At 34.7% G+C, this 21,223-nt stretch overlaps 2 protein-coding genes and 1 non-coding gene across 4 annotated transcripts; 1 reads left to right on the top strand and 2 right to left on the bottom strand.

Annotated features, from left to right (window-relative positions):
* Positions 1-271: 271 nt before the first annotated feature.
* On the bottom strand, positions 272-7,884 carry LOC113501110 (lysosomal thioesterase PPT2 homolog). Its single transcript, XM_026882130.1, has 6 exons — positions 7,507-7,884; positions 5,751-5,892; positions 5,091-5,198; positions 4,567-4,738; positions 2,158-2,259; positions 272-1,463 (listed from the first exon to the last, which is right to left on the bottom strand). The coding sequence occupies exons 1-6, from the start codon at positions 7,639-7,641 to the stop codon at positions 1,265-1,267; spliced, it is 858 nt and encodes a 285-aa protein (XP_026737931.1). The 5' UTR covers positions 7,642-7,884; the 3' UTR covers positions 272-1,264.
* On the bottom strand, positions 3,467-3,538 carry Trnaq-cug. Its single transcript has one exon. It is a non-coding gene; the product is annotated as a tRNA-Gln (tRNA).
* Positions 7,885-8,222: 338 nt separating the features above from the next.
* LOC113501109 (HEAT repeat-containing protein 1) lies at positions 8,223-15,319 on the top strand. 2 transcript variants are annotated; one of them, XM_026882129.1, is made up of 5 exons: positions 8,223-8,416; positions 8,496-9,683; positions 9,905-14,422; positions 14,501-14,920; positions 15,049-15,319. In XM_026882129.1, the coding sequence occupies exons 2-5, from the start codon at positions 8,521-8,523 to the stop codon at positions 15,239-15,241; spliced, it is 6,294 nt and encodes a 2,097-aa protein (XP_026737930.1). In that variant the 5' UTR covers positions 8,223-8,416; positions 8,496-8,520; the 3' UTR covers positions 15,242-15,319. The 2 variants fall into 2 exon arrangements, with proteins under 2 accessions (XP_026737930.1, XP_026737929.1); XM_026882128.1 differs by having other exon boundaries at positions 8,224-8,416; positions 8,511-9,683.
* Positions 15,320-21,223: the final 5,904 nt, after the last annotated feature.

The raw sequence follows: 21,223 nt of genomic DNA, 5'->3' as shown, positions 1-21,223 counted from the left end.
TTTATTCTTTAATAATAATTATAAACACATACGAATTATAAATAAGATTCAATTGCGCTAGAAAATTAAATAATCTTAAACAAAGTGAGAATTAAATTCCGTTATGATTTAATATAGAAAAGGATAAAAATACCGAGATTCATTATTTGAGAAAGCTAACACTTGAAAAACATACAAAAAGTAAATTCGTTTAGAAATAAATCACATTTTCACACAATTTTATAGGGCCAGTTAAATAATTAATCACAATATATTGTAGATACGTTATTTCGTTGCACAATATTATTAGGAAATAGTCAGAATGTCTCTACGTTTCTCTGTATGTCGTTGAACATTAAAAAGATCACATGATTGTAATACATTGTCTTGAAGTAAATATGAAGTGACGGTCGTTTGATCCGGATCAGATTCTATTGCAAAGTTTATTTTGTTAACACATTGGTATAATTGTGAGGTTATGTGCATTACTGTGAGCTCATCTTAAACTTTTTGAAGAAGCGAGATACCGCTATGCACATGCATATTACAACAATGATCTTCTTAACTTGATTTAATTGGCGAAATTCCATTTTAAAGTTTATAAACTAAGTATAAAACTAAATTGTTCAAAGAACGGTATTTTGGCTTTCAATAATTATTTCAATATTAAATTCAATGGCATCTTGGCATTCAGTTTATTTTATGCCCATACTTAAGTGACCAGAAAAGTGAAAAAAAAACTAATACTTTTCTGGCCTATACTATTGAGAAATCAAGAAGTTAAGTATAGGAATTGGTTATTTTGTACTACCTTGTACATGAGATACAAACAGCATTAATTTACAATGGCATGGTATTAAAAATTAATTGTTCACTATTAATTTTGTTTAGTGATTCATATTTGTATTTTTGAACAGATTTAATTGTCTTTACTCTTCATTGAGCAAATATTTTCTATTACAACAAACTAACTACTATGTTCATAGAAATCACATATCGCCATTTTTCTTACATTTCATCAATTGATTCTTCCTTCATTAAAAATAAAAAAGTATGACTTATTAGTTTGGCATATTCAAAAAAGGCATGAAATTTGTCTATTTCTTTAAATTTTAAGGCCACTCCTTCCTCAACTTTGAGTGCAAGCTTTAAATTAATTTACTTCACTATTCAATGTTTGTCTTTTTCTTTCTCACTTTAACTTTGATACAGGTTTTGATTGATTTACTCCAGTATTCAATGTTCTATCAATTTCATTAGAATATTGAGCTATATTTTTCCTAACTTAATCTAAGAAAGGTAACAAATAATCGTCTACGACACTAACGTTCATGTGCCAGCTGAAGTGGTTGACGCCGGGCACAGTGACGAGGTGCAGCCGCCCGCTGAGGTCGAGCGCGCGCAGCCCGATGCGGTCCTCCTGGTATATGTTCTGGCCTTTCATCTCTATGACTGTCTCGTTGGCGTCGTAGTAGCCGAATTGACTGGAAAGTAGGTAAAAAATTCAGTGTGTTATTAAAAAAAAAACGACTTCCTCATTAAGGAATTTGATCCTTGTGTCGAGGGGGGTTTCACAAACATTCAAGTCACAAGCGCACAGACAACCAGGCTCAGAACAAGCATTAATGGATCAAACAAATGCTTGTTCTACGGGGGGGTCGAACCTGCGATACGTCACGCACCGTGGGTTTTTTGTGGTGACCTCAACCACTCGGCTAAGTTGTAAGTTTTGTTTAACGGTTGTCATGTGACTCTTTTCCCCGATTCTGCTGTTGACAATGTGGCCGATGAAGGTGAAGATTACAAATCGAAATCGGCAGTGAGCCAGAGCGTGGTGATCAATATTCAAACCATCCATATTCGGGAAGAGGTCTGTGTCCAACAGTGGGACATAAAACTTTTATTATTATTATAATTGTTTATTTCATAACTTTGTCTTTTGAGCTAGCTGAGGACGATATTTCGTGTTTGACTATACTCATGACGAGGTATATAATCTAAGCTCATGACGATACAAACACATGTCATTGTGTCTAAGTCTCTTCGAAAGTACCTACTATCTTAAAATACAGTGTATTAACAATTACTACAGGTATTTCTTTTGTATTTACCCGACTAACTTTCAGAAGGGTAATGATTTTACAGCAATGAAAGCTAGTTATACAGTTGTTGTTTTACCTGCTCTGCCATGGCGTGATAACGTTATCATCTGGGCCGCCGATCAGCACAAGCCTCTTCAGTTTCAAGAAGTTATTCTTAAAGTCATCTGATTTCGCCGAACTGAAAATGTAAACAAAGTATTATTTATTGAGGTAAATGAACCTTAACACGTTGATTTAGAGTCGGCTTTTGAACATTTTTGTTTTGTGATTTTGAACCGACCAAGACGTCACCAAAACGCATTAAGAAAAAACGAATCCAGTAGCAAAAAAAACGTACAGTAGAATTATAAATTACTAGCTGTTGCCCGCGACTTCGTCCCCGTGGATAGAAGATATAAGGTATGATTTATACCTGCCCTATTTTTTTCACATTTTCCTTTGTATCTTCGCTCCTATTAGTCGCAGCGTGATGGTTTATAGCCTAAAGGCTTCCTCGATAAATGGTCTATTCAACACAAAAAGAATTTTCAATTTGGATCAGTAGTTCCTGAGATTAGCGCGTTCAAACAAATTCTTTTTTTTTTTTTTTTTTTTTTTTTTTTTTTTTTTTTTTTTATCACACACGGTTATCTGATCCCAAGCTAAGCAGAGCTTGTGTTATGGTAACCAGACAACTGATAAACTTACTTATATATTTCTAAATACAAACATATTATAGATAAATTACACCCAGACACCAGAACAAATGATCATGCTCATCACACAAACATTTGTCCTGGGCGGGAATCGAACCCACGACCTCCGGTATAGCAGTCAGGGTCACTAACCACTAGACCAACAGGCCTGTCATAAACAAACTCTTCAGCTTTATATATTAGTATAGAAGTATAGATATGCTGGTCGAATAAAAAATAAATTGACAATACAACGTTTTTTCAATGAATAAGTAGTTAAAACATTCCCTATATTATTTTCGTATTTAATTCTTAATCTATTAATAATACATAGCTACATGTATGTATAATACTTTTATTATTAGTCGTCCAGTATTCGGTTTCGTTCTTGACCTCGATTAGATGTTTGACGTATACAGTTATTTTTAGATAGCGTCATAACGGTTTAATATTATTAACGAAACGTACATTTGCTACGTTTTTTACTTCCTTAAAACATTTATTTAATATTCGATAATTTGTTTTTTTTTTATGAATTATTTCAAGAGTCACGAGTAGGTATTTACTTATAATGTGACTTAATAAACATTCAAAATCAAATTTTAATAGGTACGAAAATATGCTGATTAACTAACTAAATAAAAATAAATTATTATCAAAAAATTCAAAAACTGATTGGAATAACAATATCAGAAAACTTAACAAAAGATCAGGTTCCACCGAGATTTGAACTCGGATCGCTGGATTCAGAGTCCAGAGTGCTAACCGTTACACCATGGAACCGATTGACAAAGTTGCCGAAATTTAGTATCATTAGGCGAGAGGTTTCATAATCTTTGTTGTTATTAAAAATATTAATCGGCTGTAATATATTATGAAAACAAATAATAACTTATCAAAGTGCTAATTACAGTCATAAAGAAAAAATATTTATTCATATTGTTTTGGTCGTTTCAGAAGACGCGGATGACAGCGGTAATAAAAAATAAATCCACTCCTATAAGAAAAACACACTTTTTCTTGTTTTAATCAGAAAGGGTGATTCAGATTACTAACACAAAGCAAAAAAGAATAGTCTCCTTAAACCAAAATTCTACAACGTTGGTTGATGAGTCTTTTTGTCAAAAAAAAAAAAATCTTAAAAAAAAAAGTTGCTTAAAACCTATGTAGAAGAAAAATAAAATAATACTGCATCGTTTATTTACTTAATAATGTGTCAGTATTAAAGTAGGTACTAAAAACAAATTGAGCATATTATACATACTATTGTTTATATTACTTATACATATAAATATAATAATATATACGTAACGTTCACTTATAATTGCCAATAGAATGTTTACGTTGAGCTAAGAACTTTAACCTCACTTACTTTCTAATACTATAACACGTGTGTGTGTATTAATAGATAGATTTACATCTTTATGTATTTAAAGTTCAATGACATACACACATACAATAAGAAATATACGGCTAGAAGTCATTATGTCCATTTTAATCGACTTTATATGTATGAAAAGCCGTCAAATCATATTAATTCGAAAAAATTGTTCATGACGGTTTACTTATACAAATTAATAACCCCAATAATTTAGGACGCAACTGGAGTCTAATCATGAACTCGAGGTCCACCTCACGAAAATAATTCCAATAATTATTACTGATACATATAGGCCTAGCGAAACTAAACGCTGGCTGCTGGATGCAGATAGCGGAGAATGGGGTGCTATGGCGCAAATTTAGTAAGGCCTGTTTCCAGAAGCGAACAACCAACGGTGACTAAAAACAATAAGGTATTTCTAAGTACTCACGTAATATGATTATTGATGTACGGTAGGTAGACACTATAAGTCTCATACAGAGTCTGATGGTAGGGATCGTTCCAGTAGTTACCGACGGACGTGTGCTGACCCACTCGCGAGTAGAACAGCTCGTAAACCGTGTCTTTGACGAGACCGGGGAATACTAGGTGCAAGAAGCCGGCTGGAAAATGTTGAAAGAAGTTTGTTTAACTCATTTATAAATGTGCAAATATTCAATTATTTTAGTTTCGTACTTATAAAGTTCAAGTTGAATTCACAATAAGATTCAGAATGAATTAAGAATCTAGGTCGTTTGACGTGATTTAAAGTAAAGAAAATTATTATTTTATCAGGTCAACCCTTCACTATTATTTTATCTTAAAGTTACGCAAATTATTCTTTTATTTTTGTGCTTCATTGTATAGCAGTATTTATGTATCCAATAAAACATACGCAAGGCGATTTTTTTTAATGTAAAGGTTATGATTATTATGAAATGCAGTAAAAATAAGTAGATGTTTAATAATGCAAACCTCCGTATTGTCCGGCCTGTGGTGAGCTGAGAGATATAAATGTGCTAACAGACACATTAGGGAATGTCTCCACTATACCCCGCGCTATCAATCCTCCTTGGGAATATCCTGGAATTTACAAATTTATTGTCAACTGAGTAAGTCTGAGTATACAGTTTTTTTTGCTACAAACAAATAATGTATAACAATAAATCAATATTACAGTCGAAAGATTATATTGCAGATTGAAACAAATTGAAAATACATGTGATTATAATCATAAGAATGAAGAATGAACAGCAGGCCGATAGGGAAAATGTCAATTTTGTTTCGCATCGTAGTTAAATACATATTATTGGATAGGTACGTATTTTTTCCTTTGCCCCGCAAACATAAATTGATAAAATTATGGTGAATGGAACTCATGCGATTTTGTGTAAATTTTACGAAATCTTTACAGCACAAACTTCCTCTCCTAAACTTAAAAAAAAGTTTATCTTTGTTCATTTCCGTTGGTCAGAAAGATGCCGAAATCGGTGTCCAATATTTTTTAATTATCGACTTCATAGATTTTACTTTTTATATCCTCTACATCTCTATTAGGGACAGGGACTTACACAGATTAAAATAAGTAAAAATATGATATTATAATGTCTAATGTAAGAAAAATAATTTATGTACCTATAAGATTGATTCCTTCAGGATGGCTGGCGGAAATGTTCGCCACATCCATACCGATCTCCAACACCTGGTGCCACATGGTTTCCAGACTGGACCAGCTTTCAAACCGGTTCACATTGTATACTATTGTGCCTGGATGTTTCTGGAATGTTTAATAACATTTCATTGTTAAATTAACATATTTATTTTAAGTAATCTATTCAAGATTTTCAAGATTCAGTACGAAAGGTTTAAATGACAGTCTTTTACTAAGGATTTTATTTTGATTTAAGTTTAAAAAATCGTAATAGATGTTAAGCAATAATTTGCACAGCCATTAATTTGTTGTATGTTCAATTTAGGGAAAGTGTTTTTTGCTTAGTGTCGCGAGTTTGGCTTGCATGTGATCGATTTTTCATGTTGCATGGCAAGAGATCATTTTTTAACTTTTAAAACTTTTAGCTCGAAAAAGTGCTAGAAAAATGTACAAAATTGTAAGCTATGGTACCAAAACATGAAAATATTTTGTATTTTTGTAAGTATAACTTTTCTTAATGAATATGATAGTTAATTTCGAGGTATTGAGACAACCTTTGTAACAAACAATAGGTTATCTCATTAAAGTTCTTACTAATCGTTCATTTGGCTTATGACATAATTAATATTGATCAATATTCAATGTCATCTTGTTGTTACAAACAAACAATACTGTTGATTCATTTTGCATAATGCATTAGTCATTGTCAAGGTAATAACTTTGTTATTAAATAAAATAAATTATGATTACATGTCATATTTGTAATAAAAGACATTATGAAAAAAGTTACAGGATACAAACTGTTCCTACGTATATAATTTGCATTTCTTTATTTTTAAGTAAAAGAGTCTTACTCTTTACGCTTAGTAAAAAAATACTAGGTTAATAATAGAAGCTTATATCTGAAACTAGCTGTTGCCCGCGACTTTGTCCCCGTGGGTAGAAAATATAAGTTAAGATTTACACCTGCCCTGTTTTTTTCACATTTTTCATTGTATCAACGCTCCTATTAGTCGCAGCGTGATAGTTTATAGCCTAAAGCCTTCCTCGATTAATGGTCTATTCAACACAAAAATAATGTTTCAATTTGGATCAGTAGTTCCTGAGATTAGCGCGTTCAAACAATCAAACAAACAAATAAACTCTTCAGCTTTATACATTAGTATAGAAGTATAGATAAGAATTTAACAGGGTAGGGAAAAGAAGAGAAACCAAAAAAAAATATATAAAATATTATTGCACATCTCTTTTGCATGTACTTAATAACTGATTTCGTATTATAGATTGAGCCAGACAATTATAAAAATGTTGGTAACTTAAACAAAATAAACATTTTACAGACGGACACTTAATAGGATTTTTGACCATGTTGCAAGTTTCTTTACCTGTTAATATAACTTTTGATGAGTTTTGTTTAACAATAAAATTCAGTAAGTATTTAAGAACAAATTGACGTTAATTGACCAGCAGATGAAATTACTACAAAACCTATATTGTTTATTATGCACTATCATTAATCTTTGTTGACTAATGTTAACCTAAGGATAAAGAAACAGTGTCCAAACTAGACGCAACTTGTGAAAATTTATAAATTAAAATTAAGTAACTTTAAAATAATCATTTAGTGAGAAGCAAAGTCTGGCAAACGTCCGCAATTTTTTTAATCATAGAGAAACGTAATAAAGGTCATAATTGCCAGTCATTAGGCAAAGGCATTGAACTTGGCATAAAAAGACTTACCTCTTCTATTCGAAACTTTATCATTTCCATGCTAGCGGCTCCCGTCATAACACCATGAATTAATACAACTGGCTTATACGTTAAAATAGGAACTAAAAATAATGTAAGCGCTAGTAATACGATTTTTAGAGCCATTTTTACGAATGAATAGAACAAAGAACTTAGCTGACGCAAAAACTGACGATTACTGACTACAATACACTTAAATTATACGCATTTAACGGTCACTGTAAATACGTCATAACACACATCTAGATAAATAATAAACGATAAAGTTCAATATCATTATTTACGTAAATCACACGCAAAAACCTTCATTCTTATAAACAATACCATCTGGTAAATAAGTCAAAGTCAAATCAACAAACCACAGTGACATGCACAGAGGGTCATAGAGTAGTGAAGAAAATGTCCACAAGGAAAAAACACAGATTGATAATTTCATTTATTTGTAATTGAATTTATCTGAAGATGTTTGTTAAGATATTTTGAAGACAACCATAAGAATTGTACGCAAAAGATTTTTACTTATGAAATTAGGTCTTTTAATTATCTTTTCTCTGAGAAAGTGAAAATATAAAAGAAAACCGACAAGTTTGACATTTCATTAGTTTCAAGAAATGTTTTTTTTTCCTAGTAAAATTTGTTATGTATATTAAATTGATATTAAATAATTAAAACAAAACAACTCAAAATAGTGTAATAGAAAAGTAAGAAAAACCGAACGCAGAAGCCATGCTTTACCTTCTGTCAATGTTGACAAGTCGGGAGATGAGATTGTAAACATTGTGTGCAACCGCACATGCCATTTATTATTGAAAACCTTCCGTGTTTTTACTATTACGATACATTAATTATAAGTTAAGTTAAAAAATCGTAGTAGTAAGTGCGATTCAAGTGCATGAAAAATGTCAGTATACAACGGTTCTTTTATATTCAATTCCATAACCTATACGTGCCTCTAAGCATGGTATATAACATACAATGAGTATTCTGCATTACAGATAACTGACAATGGCGGCTACATCTTTAGCTGAACAGCTTAAAAAGCTAGCTGTGCCGCAGACAACTATCTATAATGATGAGAAGAAGACCGCTTCATTACTTTTTGACCCGAAAGAAGCCGCGAATAAAGACCGCGATACATTCTACGAGATTGGTTTGAGCGGACTGAAAGAATTGGTAGCCTTGTATGAAGGTTTTCGGGTTTTCGAAGATTCACTGTACAGCCTTGCTTCCAAAGACTTTGAAAGAGCTGTACAAACTAAGGAGGTTAACCAAAACCTTGATCAGACCATAGAGAAGTTTTTACTTCAGTTATCACCTTACCTCCTTTTGCAATCATCGCATAAGGCTCTGGAATGGCTGATCAACCGGTACCATATCCAACTATACAATCAAGATGCTATCATGACACTGATCTTGCCATATCATGGCACTAAAATATTTGTCCGTTTCATTCAACTTATGAATGTGAAATCAACTAATCCTAAATGGGGCTGGCTCCAGCCTATACGCAAACATGGCATTGTGTTAGCCCATCAAGTTTTGTTCAACCAGTGTGTGTCAAATACAGGCACACTTCAGTTTATCGCTAAAAGTACATTGAAGTATGTAAAAGAATTTGGCGAAAGGGCTACACAACTGAACACAGTCTTTGCATTCTTCTGTCAAACAGCTATTGGTGTTATTGATTCTAGCAAGAAAGTTACTGAGGCAATAATTAGTGCTTTACTGCCCACTGTAGTCAAAGCTATAGACTCACCAGCTGCTGACTTCCGGGCATCGGCATATCTCGTACTGGGATATTTATTTGCAAAGACGAAGCTTAAAGAAGACACACTGAACGAGATAGTGTTCAAACTGTTGACCACTGAATTTGACATTTCGTTTGACGTAGCAATTCTGATTACCATGATGTATGAGAAACAAGGTCATGTGAGGAAGATGTCTGAAAATATTCTGAATGACATGTCTGTTGATATAATGACCAATCTTTGTAGTCACTTAAAGACCTTGGTTCAAAGAGGGCATAATGTGAGGGCTTTTCTAATGGCTTTCTTGAAAAGTGTGCTGCCGTTGATTCAGGGTGAAGACTTTTGGAGATACTGTAAGCTGCCAGAGATTCTTATTGGTGAGGTTGACTTGAAGCAGCAGAAACCAGATAAAATCATCAAGTAAGTATTATACAGTTTGAAAAACGAATGGTCCATGTCCTCTTGTAACAGGAATAATAGAAACCATCCAAGTTTATGTTATTGTTTTATCCCTGATTAAAACTTGTAAAAAATGAACCCTTATGATAAAAAACCTTACTATCCTTTCACTAGTAAAATTATACTTTTCTCTCATAGTTAGCTTTTACAAATAATTAATTGTTTTTTATTTCGATTTCCAGGTGTGTCCTTGATTCCTACCATTTTGTGAATGCCAATGCTGTAGGTGACGATGATGAGAGTGACATCGAAATTATTGATGAAGATGATGACTCTTCTAGCAAGATCCTCAACTGGTATGGTGCTTTTCTGAAGAACCTTGAAAGGCAATACCCAGAAGATTTTGACAAAGTTGTTAATGAAGAAATGAGTTCAAATAGCAAGAATTCAGCTAAAAGAAAGGGTCAGCTTTCCAAACTCCTTGGTTTTAAGCCAGCGATCGCTCATAAGGTTGGTGGTACATACCTTTTTGAAAATTTGAACCATGTCAATCCAAAATTGCGTGCAGAAGCAGTTAATTACATTTCTAAAGAATTTTCGGCTTTGAAAAATGAGAACGCTGACTTTGTTAAAGAATCTATTATTAATAGATTTAATGATGACAACCCTGAAGTGGTTAATGCTGCTTTGGATATACCTGTTGATTACTTACAAGAAATATTTGATGAAGTAGATGCAACATCTACCTTTGTGTCTATCATTGGTAAGAGTACAAAAAAATGGAAGCAAGTTGCTAAGACAGCTATTACTATGTTTTGTGCGGTAGAAATGTTGCCTGTCAATCAAGAAACTGTTTTGGCATTAATACCATACCTTTTCCCACATAATGAAGAATCAGCCAAACTGACTTGGCAAATTTTGAATTCTCATTGGGGCAAGAAGTTAGGACTTCTGACAAAAACAAAGGAACTTAAAGGAACTAAACATAATCATGAAAAGTTATGCGAAGTTATATTCAAGGCTCTATTTATTAACAGAACTATTAATTTAGACGAAATGCTTGATGAACTTCAACTGGATAAATCTAAAACACTCGATATTTGCTTCTATATGTTACTTAAAATCAGTTTCCTCAAAAATGCTTCAGTCGAAGAAGCATCAGCCATTTTAAATCTACTTCTTGAATCTGTTGAGAATAGATCAATTGTTCACAGTTCAGAAGGGCAAGTATTTTCAAGCGAAATAATGCCAGAGTTCATAAAACAGTCGCGTCAAAACAACATGCTTTTCCAAGTGATTGAGTATATTTTCTCTAGAGTTATTGAGGATATGAATATTCAGGAAATTCAGAAACCTTGGTGTGATGTCTGTAAAACCCCGGACATAATACTTGTGAGGAGGCTCTATGAGATTTGTGTGATCGGGTGTGCTATACCAAGCTATGGTGAACATTACGTAGCACTCCTTCAAAAGCTATTAGATAAATTTTTCAAAGGTGCAAGAGAAAAGTTTGAGTTTGTTGCAAACTTCGCTTGTGGACATATTTTGTACGCGACTGATCCCAAAGTTGTTATTGGTCCAGAGCTACAACTCCGCAGTCTTAAACTCCTCAGTAACTTCTTAGCTGTACAGGAAAATCAAAACTGGTTGTTTGATTCAGATGTTCTGGTATTGACCGTCTTATACTGCCTGAACAACCCTATTACTGCGATTCGTGAATGCGCCATCGATATAGTTCAAAAGATATTGAGAGAAGACCCTGATAAGAAACTTATCTATGTCCAGCTGCTACAGGAATTTATGACACATAAAGACGAATTGTTGTTAGACCATAATCAAATAAAACACGTGTTGAATACGATACTGAGCCAAAAGGACAACAAAAAGCTTTTCAGTCGCAACTGTCTTTTGAAACTCGTTGGCATATTGAATTCTGATACTCCATCTCACATAAAATCCAGCTTTTTACAACTCCTATGTGAAGTTAACAACCCTACAGCCTTCCCGCATTTCGTTCAATCTCTAAAATCGTTGGAAAAGACTTTGAAGGAAAATGAGTTGAATTTAAAGTTAACTCTTGACATTTATGAGTCCAATCTTTTTAGGAGTGTGTATGGCCATATAAATGCATCGACCGTATCTACTTTTGCCAAAGAGCAAGTATGGAGCTCTATAGAATTAGGTATGAAGGAATATAGAGAGTGCATCCTAGAAGAAGACCAATCGCTTGTGAGTCCCTCTGTGTTGATAATGCGACAAATTGATGAAAATGTCTTTGAAAAGGTGCCAGAGGAGAGGGCCAATGGCTTAGTCTACCTGATTGCTAGTGCTGGAGCCGTAAGCAACAACCCTACAATATCGAGCGTCGCGTCAAAAATTATGAAGAAAATCCACCTCAAATTCAGCCACTTCAAGCCAATCTTGGAAAAGATGTTGAATGCAGTTGATCCAGCTGCAAGCGTGCCCAAGAAAAAGAAGTCCACAGTCTCCATGTTGTCCTACCAGTTAACTGAAACAGATGATTGGAGACTTGGAGTTGCTTTCCTTGAGTACGTCCAGAGCAAGAAGAAAATGAAATTAGACAACTCTTTTGTTTCATTGTTGTTCCAAATATTGAATAAGTGCCTGAGATTTGAGGAGCAATCGTACGTAGAGTACACTAAACAACTGATCCTGTCGTCTCTATGGTATTTCTGCAAGAAGTTTGTTGATGAGAAGGACGATGAACAAATAAAGTCTCTGAAATCTGTGTTCGATGTTGAGTTAGTTGTTCAATGTATCAGAGGTACCCAAAATCCTCAGACGCATCACCACGCTTTGATTGTTTTATCTCATGCTGCGTTCATGCTTCCTGAACAAGTTCTTCACCATACGATGGAGATATTTACATTTATGGGCTCATCAGTCTTAAGACACGATGACGCATACAGCTTCCAAATTATCACAAAGATTATTGAGACGTTAATCCCAATTCTGGTTAAGCTGGATAAGAGTGCTGATGAATACTCTGATAAGGAACTTCAACAGTTACAAAGTCGTGTTGTTCCTGTGTTACGTATCTTCGCTGATGTTGTTTTACATGTACCGGAGCATAGAAGACTTCCATTATTCACGAAGCTCATAGAAACTCTTGGCCCCAGTCAGTTCCTTTGGGTGTTCCTTGCTTTATTACTTGAAACTCATGTGGCCCACTTCAGTGATAACAAGAAGAAAACTCCCCAGAATTCGAGAACATTAGCAGATCAAGAAGCTCCAATAAATAGACTTGATTTTGGTCAAAGCATCCTTTTAGAATTCCCGCCTGAAGTAGCACTGGAGAATTTCATAAAACTGGTTGTCTATATCAAATCTTTGCCTTTGCAAAAGGATGAGAACTCTATGGACACTGATGTCGATCCTGGCGACATCTTTAGTGTGAATGGACATACCCCTATACAGCTACGTCACTACAAATACGTTATAATCACTTTTATGAACACTTGCTTAGCATCGTCCAGATTTATTCAGCATACTACTTTGGCAACTGATATGAAAGCCATGGAGAACCATTACAAAACCTTCATCATAAGTATACTGACGTTCATTCAAACAATTTCCAAAGTATCTGATGATAAAACTGCAAAATACTGGCGCGTTATGTTACATCACAGTTATGACTTGCTAGACCATACGAACAACTTGCTCTCCGCTCCTATGTTCCTGTCTGTGGTGAGAGGTCTTATGAAACACACACTACAGACAGTCAGACGTAAATCAATGGAACTTCTGAACTCAAAAATCCAATTCAGTCCAGAAATATTCGAAGGTGTGGATAAGGAGCTGCTATTCTCATTATTGCCTCCTCTATTAGATATTGTCAAGACGATTGAAACGAAGGAGGAGAACTTGAGTGAAATTGTTGCTCAAGAGTTAGAATTGAATCAGCAAACGTCCCTCCTATCTCTAAAGTTGCTGACAAAAATGCTTGCATCAGAGAATCCAGAGCCTTTCAAGGATGTTCTAGAAACTGTAACAGATTACACTTGTAATCCGAATATATCTGGCAATGTTATGGCTTCGGTAGTGCTATGCTTGGCTGAACTTTGCAGCAACCTCAAAGCACACGCGCTTGCAAGTCTCCGCAAATTCATGCCGGCACTCATCAAAGTCCTCAAAAAGCAACGGAAAGCAGAAACGCCTGAACTGGTGTTGCTAAGTACAGTGACAGCCATAGCAAAGATCGTTGAAAGTCTGCCTCTATTCTTAAGTCCGTACTTACAGAAAGTTTTGTACGAGTATTCCATTCTGTTGGCTAAATGGCAGAGCCAAGATCAGGAATGCAGTAAGGTCTCAGCAATAGTTGCGAAGCTATTGACAATAAAGAAGAAAATCGCTGGATCTATACCTCCAAGGGTTCTTATCCCAGTTATTAATGAAACTCATAAGATATTATTGGAGAAAGAGAATTACGATGCAGTTGGTCCAGTGATGTCTGTGTTAGCTGATAGCTTCGCGAATGTGACGACTGCAGACTTCACAGCATTACAACAAGACCTTACGACATTCTTCTTAAGTGCTCTGCAACTGAGAAGCGATGCTGTAGAGAAAGATGTCAGTGCTGACGTCATAGACCGAGCCGAAGACGAAGTGGTGAACGCTTTAGTGTGCCTCGTGTTGAAGCTCTCAGAGACAAGCTTTAGGCCATTCTATTTCAAGATTTACGACTGGGCTATAAGGACTAATGTCGAAGGACAGAAAGACAGGACTATTACTTTCTACAGGTATGATTTTTATCTATTATTTTATATAATAAACTACTCTCGTTAAACATATAGTATATTGAATCATTTTTTTTTCAGATTAAGTTGCGCCATAGCTGATAAGTTGAAAGGGCTATTTGTCCTCTTTGCTGGTCACTTCATTAAAAACGCTTCGGATCTCCTTGACTCCTGCAACAACAGTAAAACAGAAGACCAATACTTTGATTCTGAAGATAAATGTTTGATGCTCGTAAAGTTCATTGTCAAAACACTTCACACAGTGTTCCTTTACGACAGTCAAAGCTTCTTGAATAAAGATCGGTTTGAAACACTCATGCAGCCTGTGGTAGACCAGCTCGAGAATACCTTGGGAGGAATTGAAGACCTTAAAGTCAGGGCTAAAGAGTACTTAATCCCTTGCATTTCTCAATTCGCTGTCGCCACTGCAGATGATTCGTTGTGGAAGTTACTGAATTATCAGATTTTGTTGAAGACTCGTCATAATGATGCTGAGATAAGGTGTGTATTCTCATATCAAACAACTAAATTACTTTTACTATGAATGTAGACTTAATTGCTCCGTGTATAAGATTCAATAGTGATTGGAATTAGTTTTTGATTTTATTTTTTTATTCTAATGTTCACAGGTTGGTTGCTCTTGATTGCCTTGTCGCCATGGCAACGCAGCTCGGTAGCAGTTGGCTGCCACTATTAGCTGAGAGTGTGCCTTTCCTGGCTGAACTTCTAGAAGACGGCGATTCCAAGATTGAAACATCCACTAAAGACGCGATCAGAAAACTTGAACAGATTTTGGGAGAACCATTAGAAAAATACTTCTGATTGCTGTATTACATAGAGTTTTAAATTTATATCGAAACTATGAATACAATATTTGTATAACAGAAATAAGTTTTATTATACCATCTTTCCTTATTTGTGACGCCATCTACATTTAATTACGAATTTCATGAACTATTTAACACTAACATTTGAAAATTAGCGCCCTCTGGACATTTTATGTGGAGTCAAAACGTGACTTCCGTCTTACGCTAAATAATGCTCTCAGATGCTACTAGATGGCGTAGTTGTAGACATGATTAACGACGACGTCAGAAGCGGGATCTTTCGAAAGTCTATAATGGTCTAAGAGCCCTTGGACCCTAGACTTACGGTATTTTATAAAAGCTGAAAGTTTGTCAGCGGATGCTCCCAACAAAGGTAAAAACAATGGTCGATTATGGAATTTGGGTCATGATGGCTTTGGCAGCTAAACGGTACTCTCTATAATAACAGTCTGTGGTTTTTATAAATTTAATGTTAGTGTTGCAGTTATTACAATAATACCTAATCCTTAAAAGCGATTCGAAGTTATCTTATTCGGATAATTTAGCTGAAAACTGTTAGATACTTACTAATGCATGATATTTAATTCTATAGAACAAATTACACAATCGGGCATAATAACCATACTTTAGTAGTTCTGTTATTGTTTTTAATGATCTCCGAAACTAAAATTAAAAATAGGTAAGTAGCTGTCACCTCTATGTCATATTTTTGAATTAAAGTTTCACTTTTCGTTTTGATATTATTGTTAAGCGTATTTTATTTATCAATGAATTGTTATTCTGTAAGAAGAACCGCATTGTCCCTGTCCAGGTAAGAAATTACTTGAGCCTTGTAAAACCAAAGAAACTGTGGCTCTGTATTAAAACAAATAAATAAGTTTTCAATCAACATCTCTGATCTATCTTTTAAAGTTGTAAAGGCTAAACCACTCAGCATTGTAGAGCATGACGAATAAAACTAATTGTTAAAAATAATGAGAAAAAGTTTAATTAATTTACTTACTTCTTTAACTATTTAAGTATAGACCTCTGCTCTAAAACGACTGCAACTATCTCCTTTAACAAATGATTGTTCTTTTCCTGCATAATTATAAATCACTTACTACCCTCATTAATATTCCCAGGTGTAAAATACGATGCAAAAGTTGTTCATGAAAAGGGGTCATTAAAAATATCTACTGATAAATGAGTCTTGTTTGTTTTTACGTCTGCTCTTCAGTTGAATGCAGTAAACAGCTGATGTTGGTTCACAAATGGCGTGCTTTTAACAAAAGACTGCACTCGTTACGAATATTTTGTGCAAACTAAACTAATTAAAAGATTGGAGAGGAAACTAACAGGTAATTAAACTCATGCTATATTTCCATAAATGTTTTATACTTTAAATAAAATACATAACATAGACCCAAGCACCTTCTTCGCAGCGAACTTTACAGAATCTCAATCAAATGTAATTTATTCAAACTAGCCTAAAATTACCTTTTGGACGTCAAAATTACATTTTACAGCTCTCCATTTGCCCACACTCTACCGCTACCCACGTGCTTCGGTTGTGAAAGAGAAAAAACACAACTTCACTTAAAAAATCCTAGCCAAAATAAATTGCAACATTGCAAGTGATTTATCAGGAACCACATCACACGGTAAAAAATAAAAACATTGAATCAAAGCAAAATGCATAAACCATGAACTAGGCGAAACAGCGGAGAAATTTTAATTAAATTGAAATGGCGAGCCTCTGGGAAAGATACTATATTTTTAGAGATCCTTAACAGGGAACCTCGATTTAAGAACTGTACTGAGCGTAGGTATTTGGTGAAATTATTGTCATAAGGTGACTGGCGATGACTTTTTAATCTCATCATCATCATTCCTCCTTCTTCCATTATTTTATTTGGGGTCGGCGTAGCATGTCTTCTTCCATACCATTCTATCTGACATCTCTCACAAGACTCTTTGCAGCCATATCATCACTTATTTTTTTCAGACTTACAGGGTTTTCCGCTAAGTCTAAAATACCTTCTTTCCGTTTATTTTGGCAAATAACAGGCGCACACATATAATATTGTTTTCAAAACATTTTATCTAAATATGCCTCACGAAAGTTTTCACAGTAACCTCAATTAAGTTTACTCTTACTAAAACTAAAATTGTGCATAGAAGTTATAACAGTGTTAGTTCAAGCTTTGTTCGACATTGCAAAGGAAATTAAGGTGCGAACACAACGAGTTTTGAATAAACTTTGACATGTTAATATCCTCGGTGTGACGTCGGATACGTCACGGATAACAAAACTATTTCGGGCTGTATTACATGTCATGTCTGTCTATAGTTGTACGTAGGTTCTCGTTATGTTTAAACAAATTCAGCTAAACCTCCTGTTATCCGTATAATTATGATAAAAGTGTGAATTAAAAAAAAATGGAAAATTAAAATCTCTAAGCGATGATACAACTTTTTTATGTGAACCTTGGTAGCTAGGCAGCCGAGATGATATGTGTATTTGTATTATCTCGAAAGCATAACATCAAAATAAAATTTAAGGCTAATCAATGTCATTTATTCTATGGGTGATTAGTCTTTTTCTATTTTTATTTTTCTTTAGCCTATCTGCTCGAAAGCCTCAGCGCTGCCAGTCGAAGACTCAATTGATCGATACTTATATTTAATAAAACAATATCTTGTTTACTTAAAATTTGCGCATTCAACCAAAGTAACTTATTTTGAAATGTAAATGGCTCAAAGGCTATTATTATTAATTTTACAATCACTGCTCTCGCAGCTCTAACTTGACCACTTTCATAACCAGCGGCCCATAACGAGAAATCCAATTGGACTAATGCATGTCGATGCGAATTACTCAAATACGTTGGATGCCGAAATGCATTTCGCATACGGAACCATTTACTAAATCGGCTGATTGAAAATTTGGATGCAATCTTGTCTAGAAATTATATGAATTAAGTTTGGAACTAGGTAGGAAAAGGACACAAGCACAAGCTACCTTCCGACTCTTCCACCTACACAAATGCCCATTATGAACTTTTTTATCTAGCCCACTGTGCCTGTGTGTTTTGTACTTCAATATCACACAGTAAACATCAATTTCCGCCTCTATAATTTCTTGGTGATATTATGATTCACGTGGGCACTTTCTATTGTTCATGAACCACAAAGACTTTAATCCAGTTTAAAAATCTAGTGCCGTGTAAAGTTTCAAATTTATCTACCTCTAGGTACAGAATTATTATCTTTTAGTGTACTGACACACTGGCGATAACAACGGAAAACTGGAAAACTAGATGAACAACAAAGTGAGATACAAGAGTAGTGAAAAAGTAGCTTCTTATTATTTTATTTATTATTTTATTTAGTTGTAAATACCGGAATTGGGGCCCAGACCTTCATACATCCATTTCAAATTTTATATTGTTTTAAATATTAGTACGATAAAAAACAGCGGAGGAGCGGGATTGTCCGAAACGTTTACCGTCGCCCCGGTACACGAAGGGCATAGGAAGGAACATGGGTGGGTTTTAGTCCGTAGAAGTCTGACACTCCCTTTCCCTCAACCCAAAGCGTAAGGAGTCATTTGATGATGACCCAACCTAAAAAAGTACGCTAGACATAGTAAAAATTCTGAGCTCGCATCTCCCGTCAATTTTAAGTCGAGATTTAGAAGTCTAATTTCCAATTCTAATTTAGTTTAGTTACTAAATGTAGAGGCAGTGTACTGCTAAAGTCAAGAGTTTAAAACCAGCTCAAACCATAGCTTAGCAAACCTCTTGAGGTCTCTAAGTAAATACTGTTCAAGCATTCCGTGAAAGGTATTATTCACTGTTTGTATTTTAGTTTGCTAGATTTAATTGGACTATTATATTTGGAAATACCATTTTATACGATTTTTTTTTGTGCAATCAGAACTTCTAAGATATTTTTGTAGTAAAAGATGTTACCTAGCTTCGCCTTCTTGGATGTCGTAATTAACTGCAAAGAAAACAGTTAAAATATAATACGAGCCTCCTTGTTGATCCATGGTGTCAGCTAACTCCATACCAAATTTGATAAAAATCGATCGTTCTTGAAGAGGGAACAAACACACAGACACACGAACAATCACACTCACACAGTTTCGCTTTTGAAGTACCTATTGTTATTAATAGTATGTTTATAGCCAGCAATACATCCTGGTCAAAATTATGAAAAAAAACCGTCTAGCAATTACAGTTCATGTAATTATATTCCCTTTCAAAAATTTTCAGAGTTTGGTACCCTGAATCATCCTCCAACAAGCTATACAAACGCAATGCCTGTATATAAGTTGATAGAAGTGGTCTTCTCATCTCCAGCCGAGTACCGGGGACCAGACTCCGTGGTATTGGACCTTTGCCAACCGCAAATCTGATAACGAGGACCACTGATATCATATAAATATGGTAGGTCAGGTGTTAATGTGTTTTATGACTTGACTTATGGCAGAGAATTTCATATTTCTCAACGCAACGCCTTTAGCAACATACTGTTCGGCGAATAAACCGGTTAATTTATGCTGAAATAAAGTTCTTGAAACTTTCAGGTTCTTATGAAAAGTTCGGAGTAAAACCGAAATAAACCAGTTTTAACCGGTTCCGAGCCTTGCAGTCTCTTAAAAAAATCCTTCTTCCTCTTATAAATACTTAAAACTACTTGCTGAGAAATAGCCATTTATGACAAAAAGTATTTTATGTTCAGTGTAAAGTATGAACGCCTTTATAATTTGTCATCGCTATTCTGACGTCACCATTCACTTCAAACTAAAAGCTTCCAAGATTTCAGGAAGCCTACCATGTCATCTACAGTATTATTATTGCTGCTGAGGAAATGCCGCTCTACGCCGTGTATTGCGCTATCACACTCCCACAACCATAATAATACTACTTTAAGACATGGTGGTAGACTGGTTTGGTTTGGTGGTACTTATGATAAATTATGTGTAATTGTATATTTTTGTCCCGAATTTAATTAATGAATTTAATCCTTGTGTAGCGGGGAGTTTCTCAAACATTCAAGTCACATGCACAAACACACCCAGATTCAGGACAAGCATTCATGGATCACACATACTAGTCCTACGCGGGGATTTAAACCCGTGACACGTTGCGCTCAGTGGGTTTGGCGTAGTGACATCAAGCTATCGGCTATCCGTGCAGTCAAAACAAGAAATTACTAAAAGCCATTTAAACCCGTTATGTAACTTCCGTACTAAGTACTTGCTTCTTGTTACATTATGCTTTACCTCCAAACCTTGTACAAACCACACGACACCCTACCATCACAGCTTGAAGTAAGACAGATGCAGTTGTGGGAGCGAGATGCCACTCCTACACTCTATATAGCCGTCTCGCTTGCACAACTAAGTCTGTTTCATTCTTCGATATCATGGTAGGCCCCCAGACCACCAGGACATTTATTATGATCCTATATAACTGTGTAGGGAACAATTGATTAATCTGCCAGATGTTACAAACGAATACTTCGGTAATTGGTTTTTAATTGGCAAAGTTATGATTTGAGTGTTGTGTTCCTGAATATCGGTATAAATGTATCATGGAAGAAAAGTGTTTTCTTCGAGACGTGCCAAGTCTTTACCTTTCGGGATTTTTAGCCGCGTAATACTTAGGTTTTTAAATCAATAGGAAATATATATATAGAAAATAACTGTATTGCTTTAAAATTAAGACTAATAAAATAAATCAGTCGATTCAAAGTGTACATTTGAAAAAAAAAACATGTAAAAAAATTCTTTTATTTACATTACGAAACCAATACCTATTAAAACAGCCTTGTTATTGTATTAAGATCATTATACGCAATATTATTTAAGATCTTTTAATAAATTAAATACTCAGGTACCTATAAGTATACTTTGATATTACCATAAAAGCACACAGACTTCCAAATGTACCTACAACAGAAATATTGCTAGCTGTATGCTATT

This window comes from Trichoplusia ni, chromosome 15 (assembly GCF_003590095.1).
Source record: "Trichoplusia ni isolate ovarian cell line Hi5 chromosome 15, tn1, whole genome shotgun sequence".
NCBI lineage: Eukaryota > Metazoa > Arthropoda > Insecta > Lepidoptera > Noctuidae > Trichoplusia > Trichoplusia ni.
The sequence above is the reverse complement of the archived record's forward strand: the minus strand, read 5'-3'. Positions and strand labels throughout refer to the sequence as shown.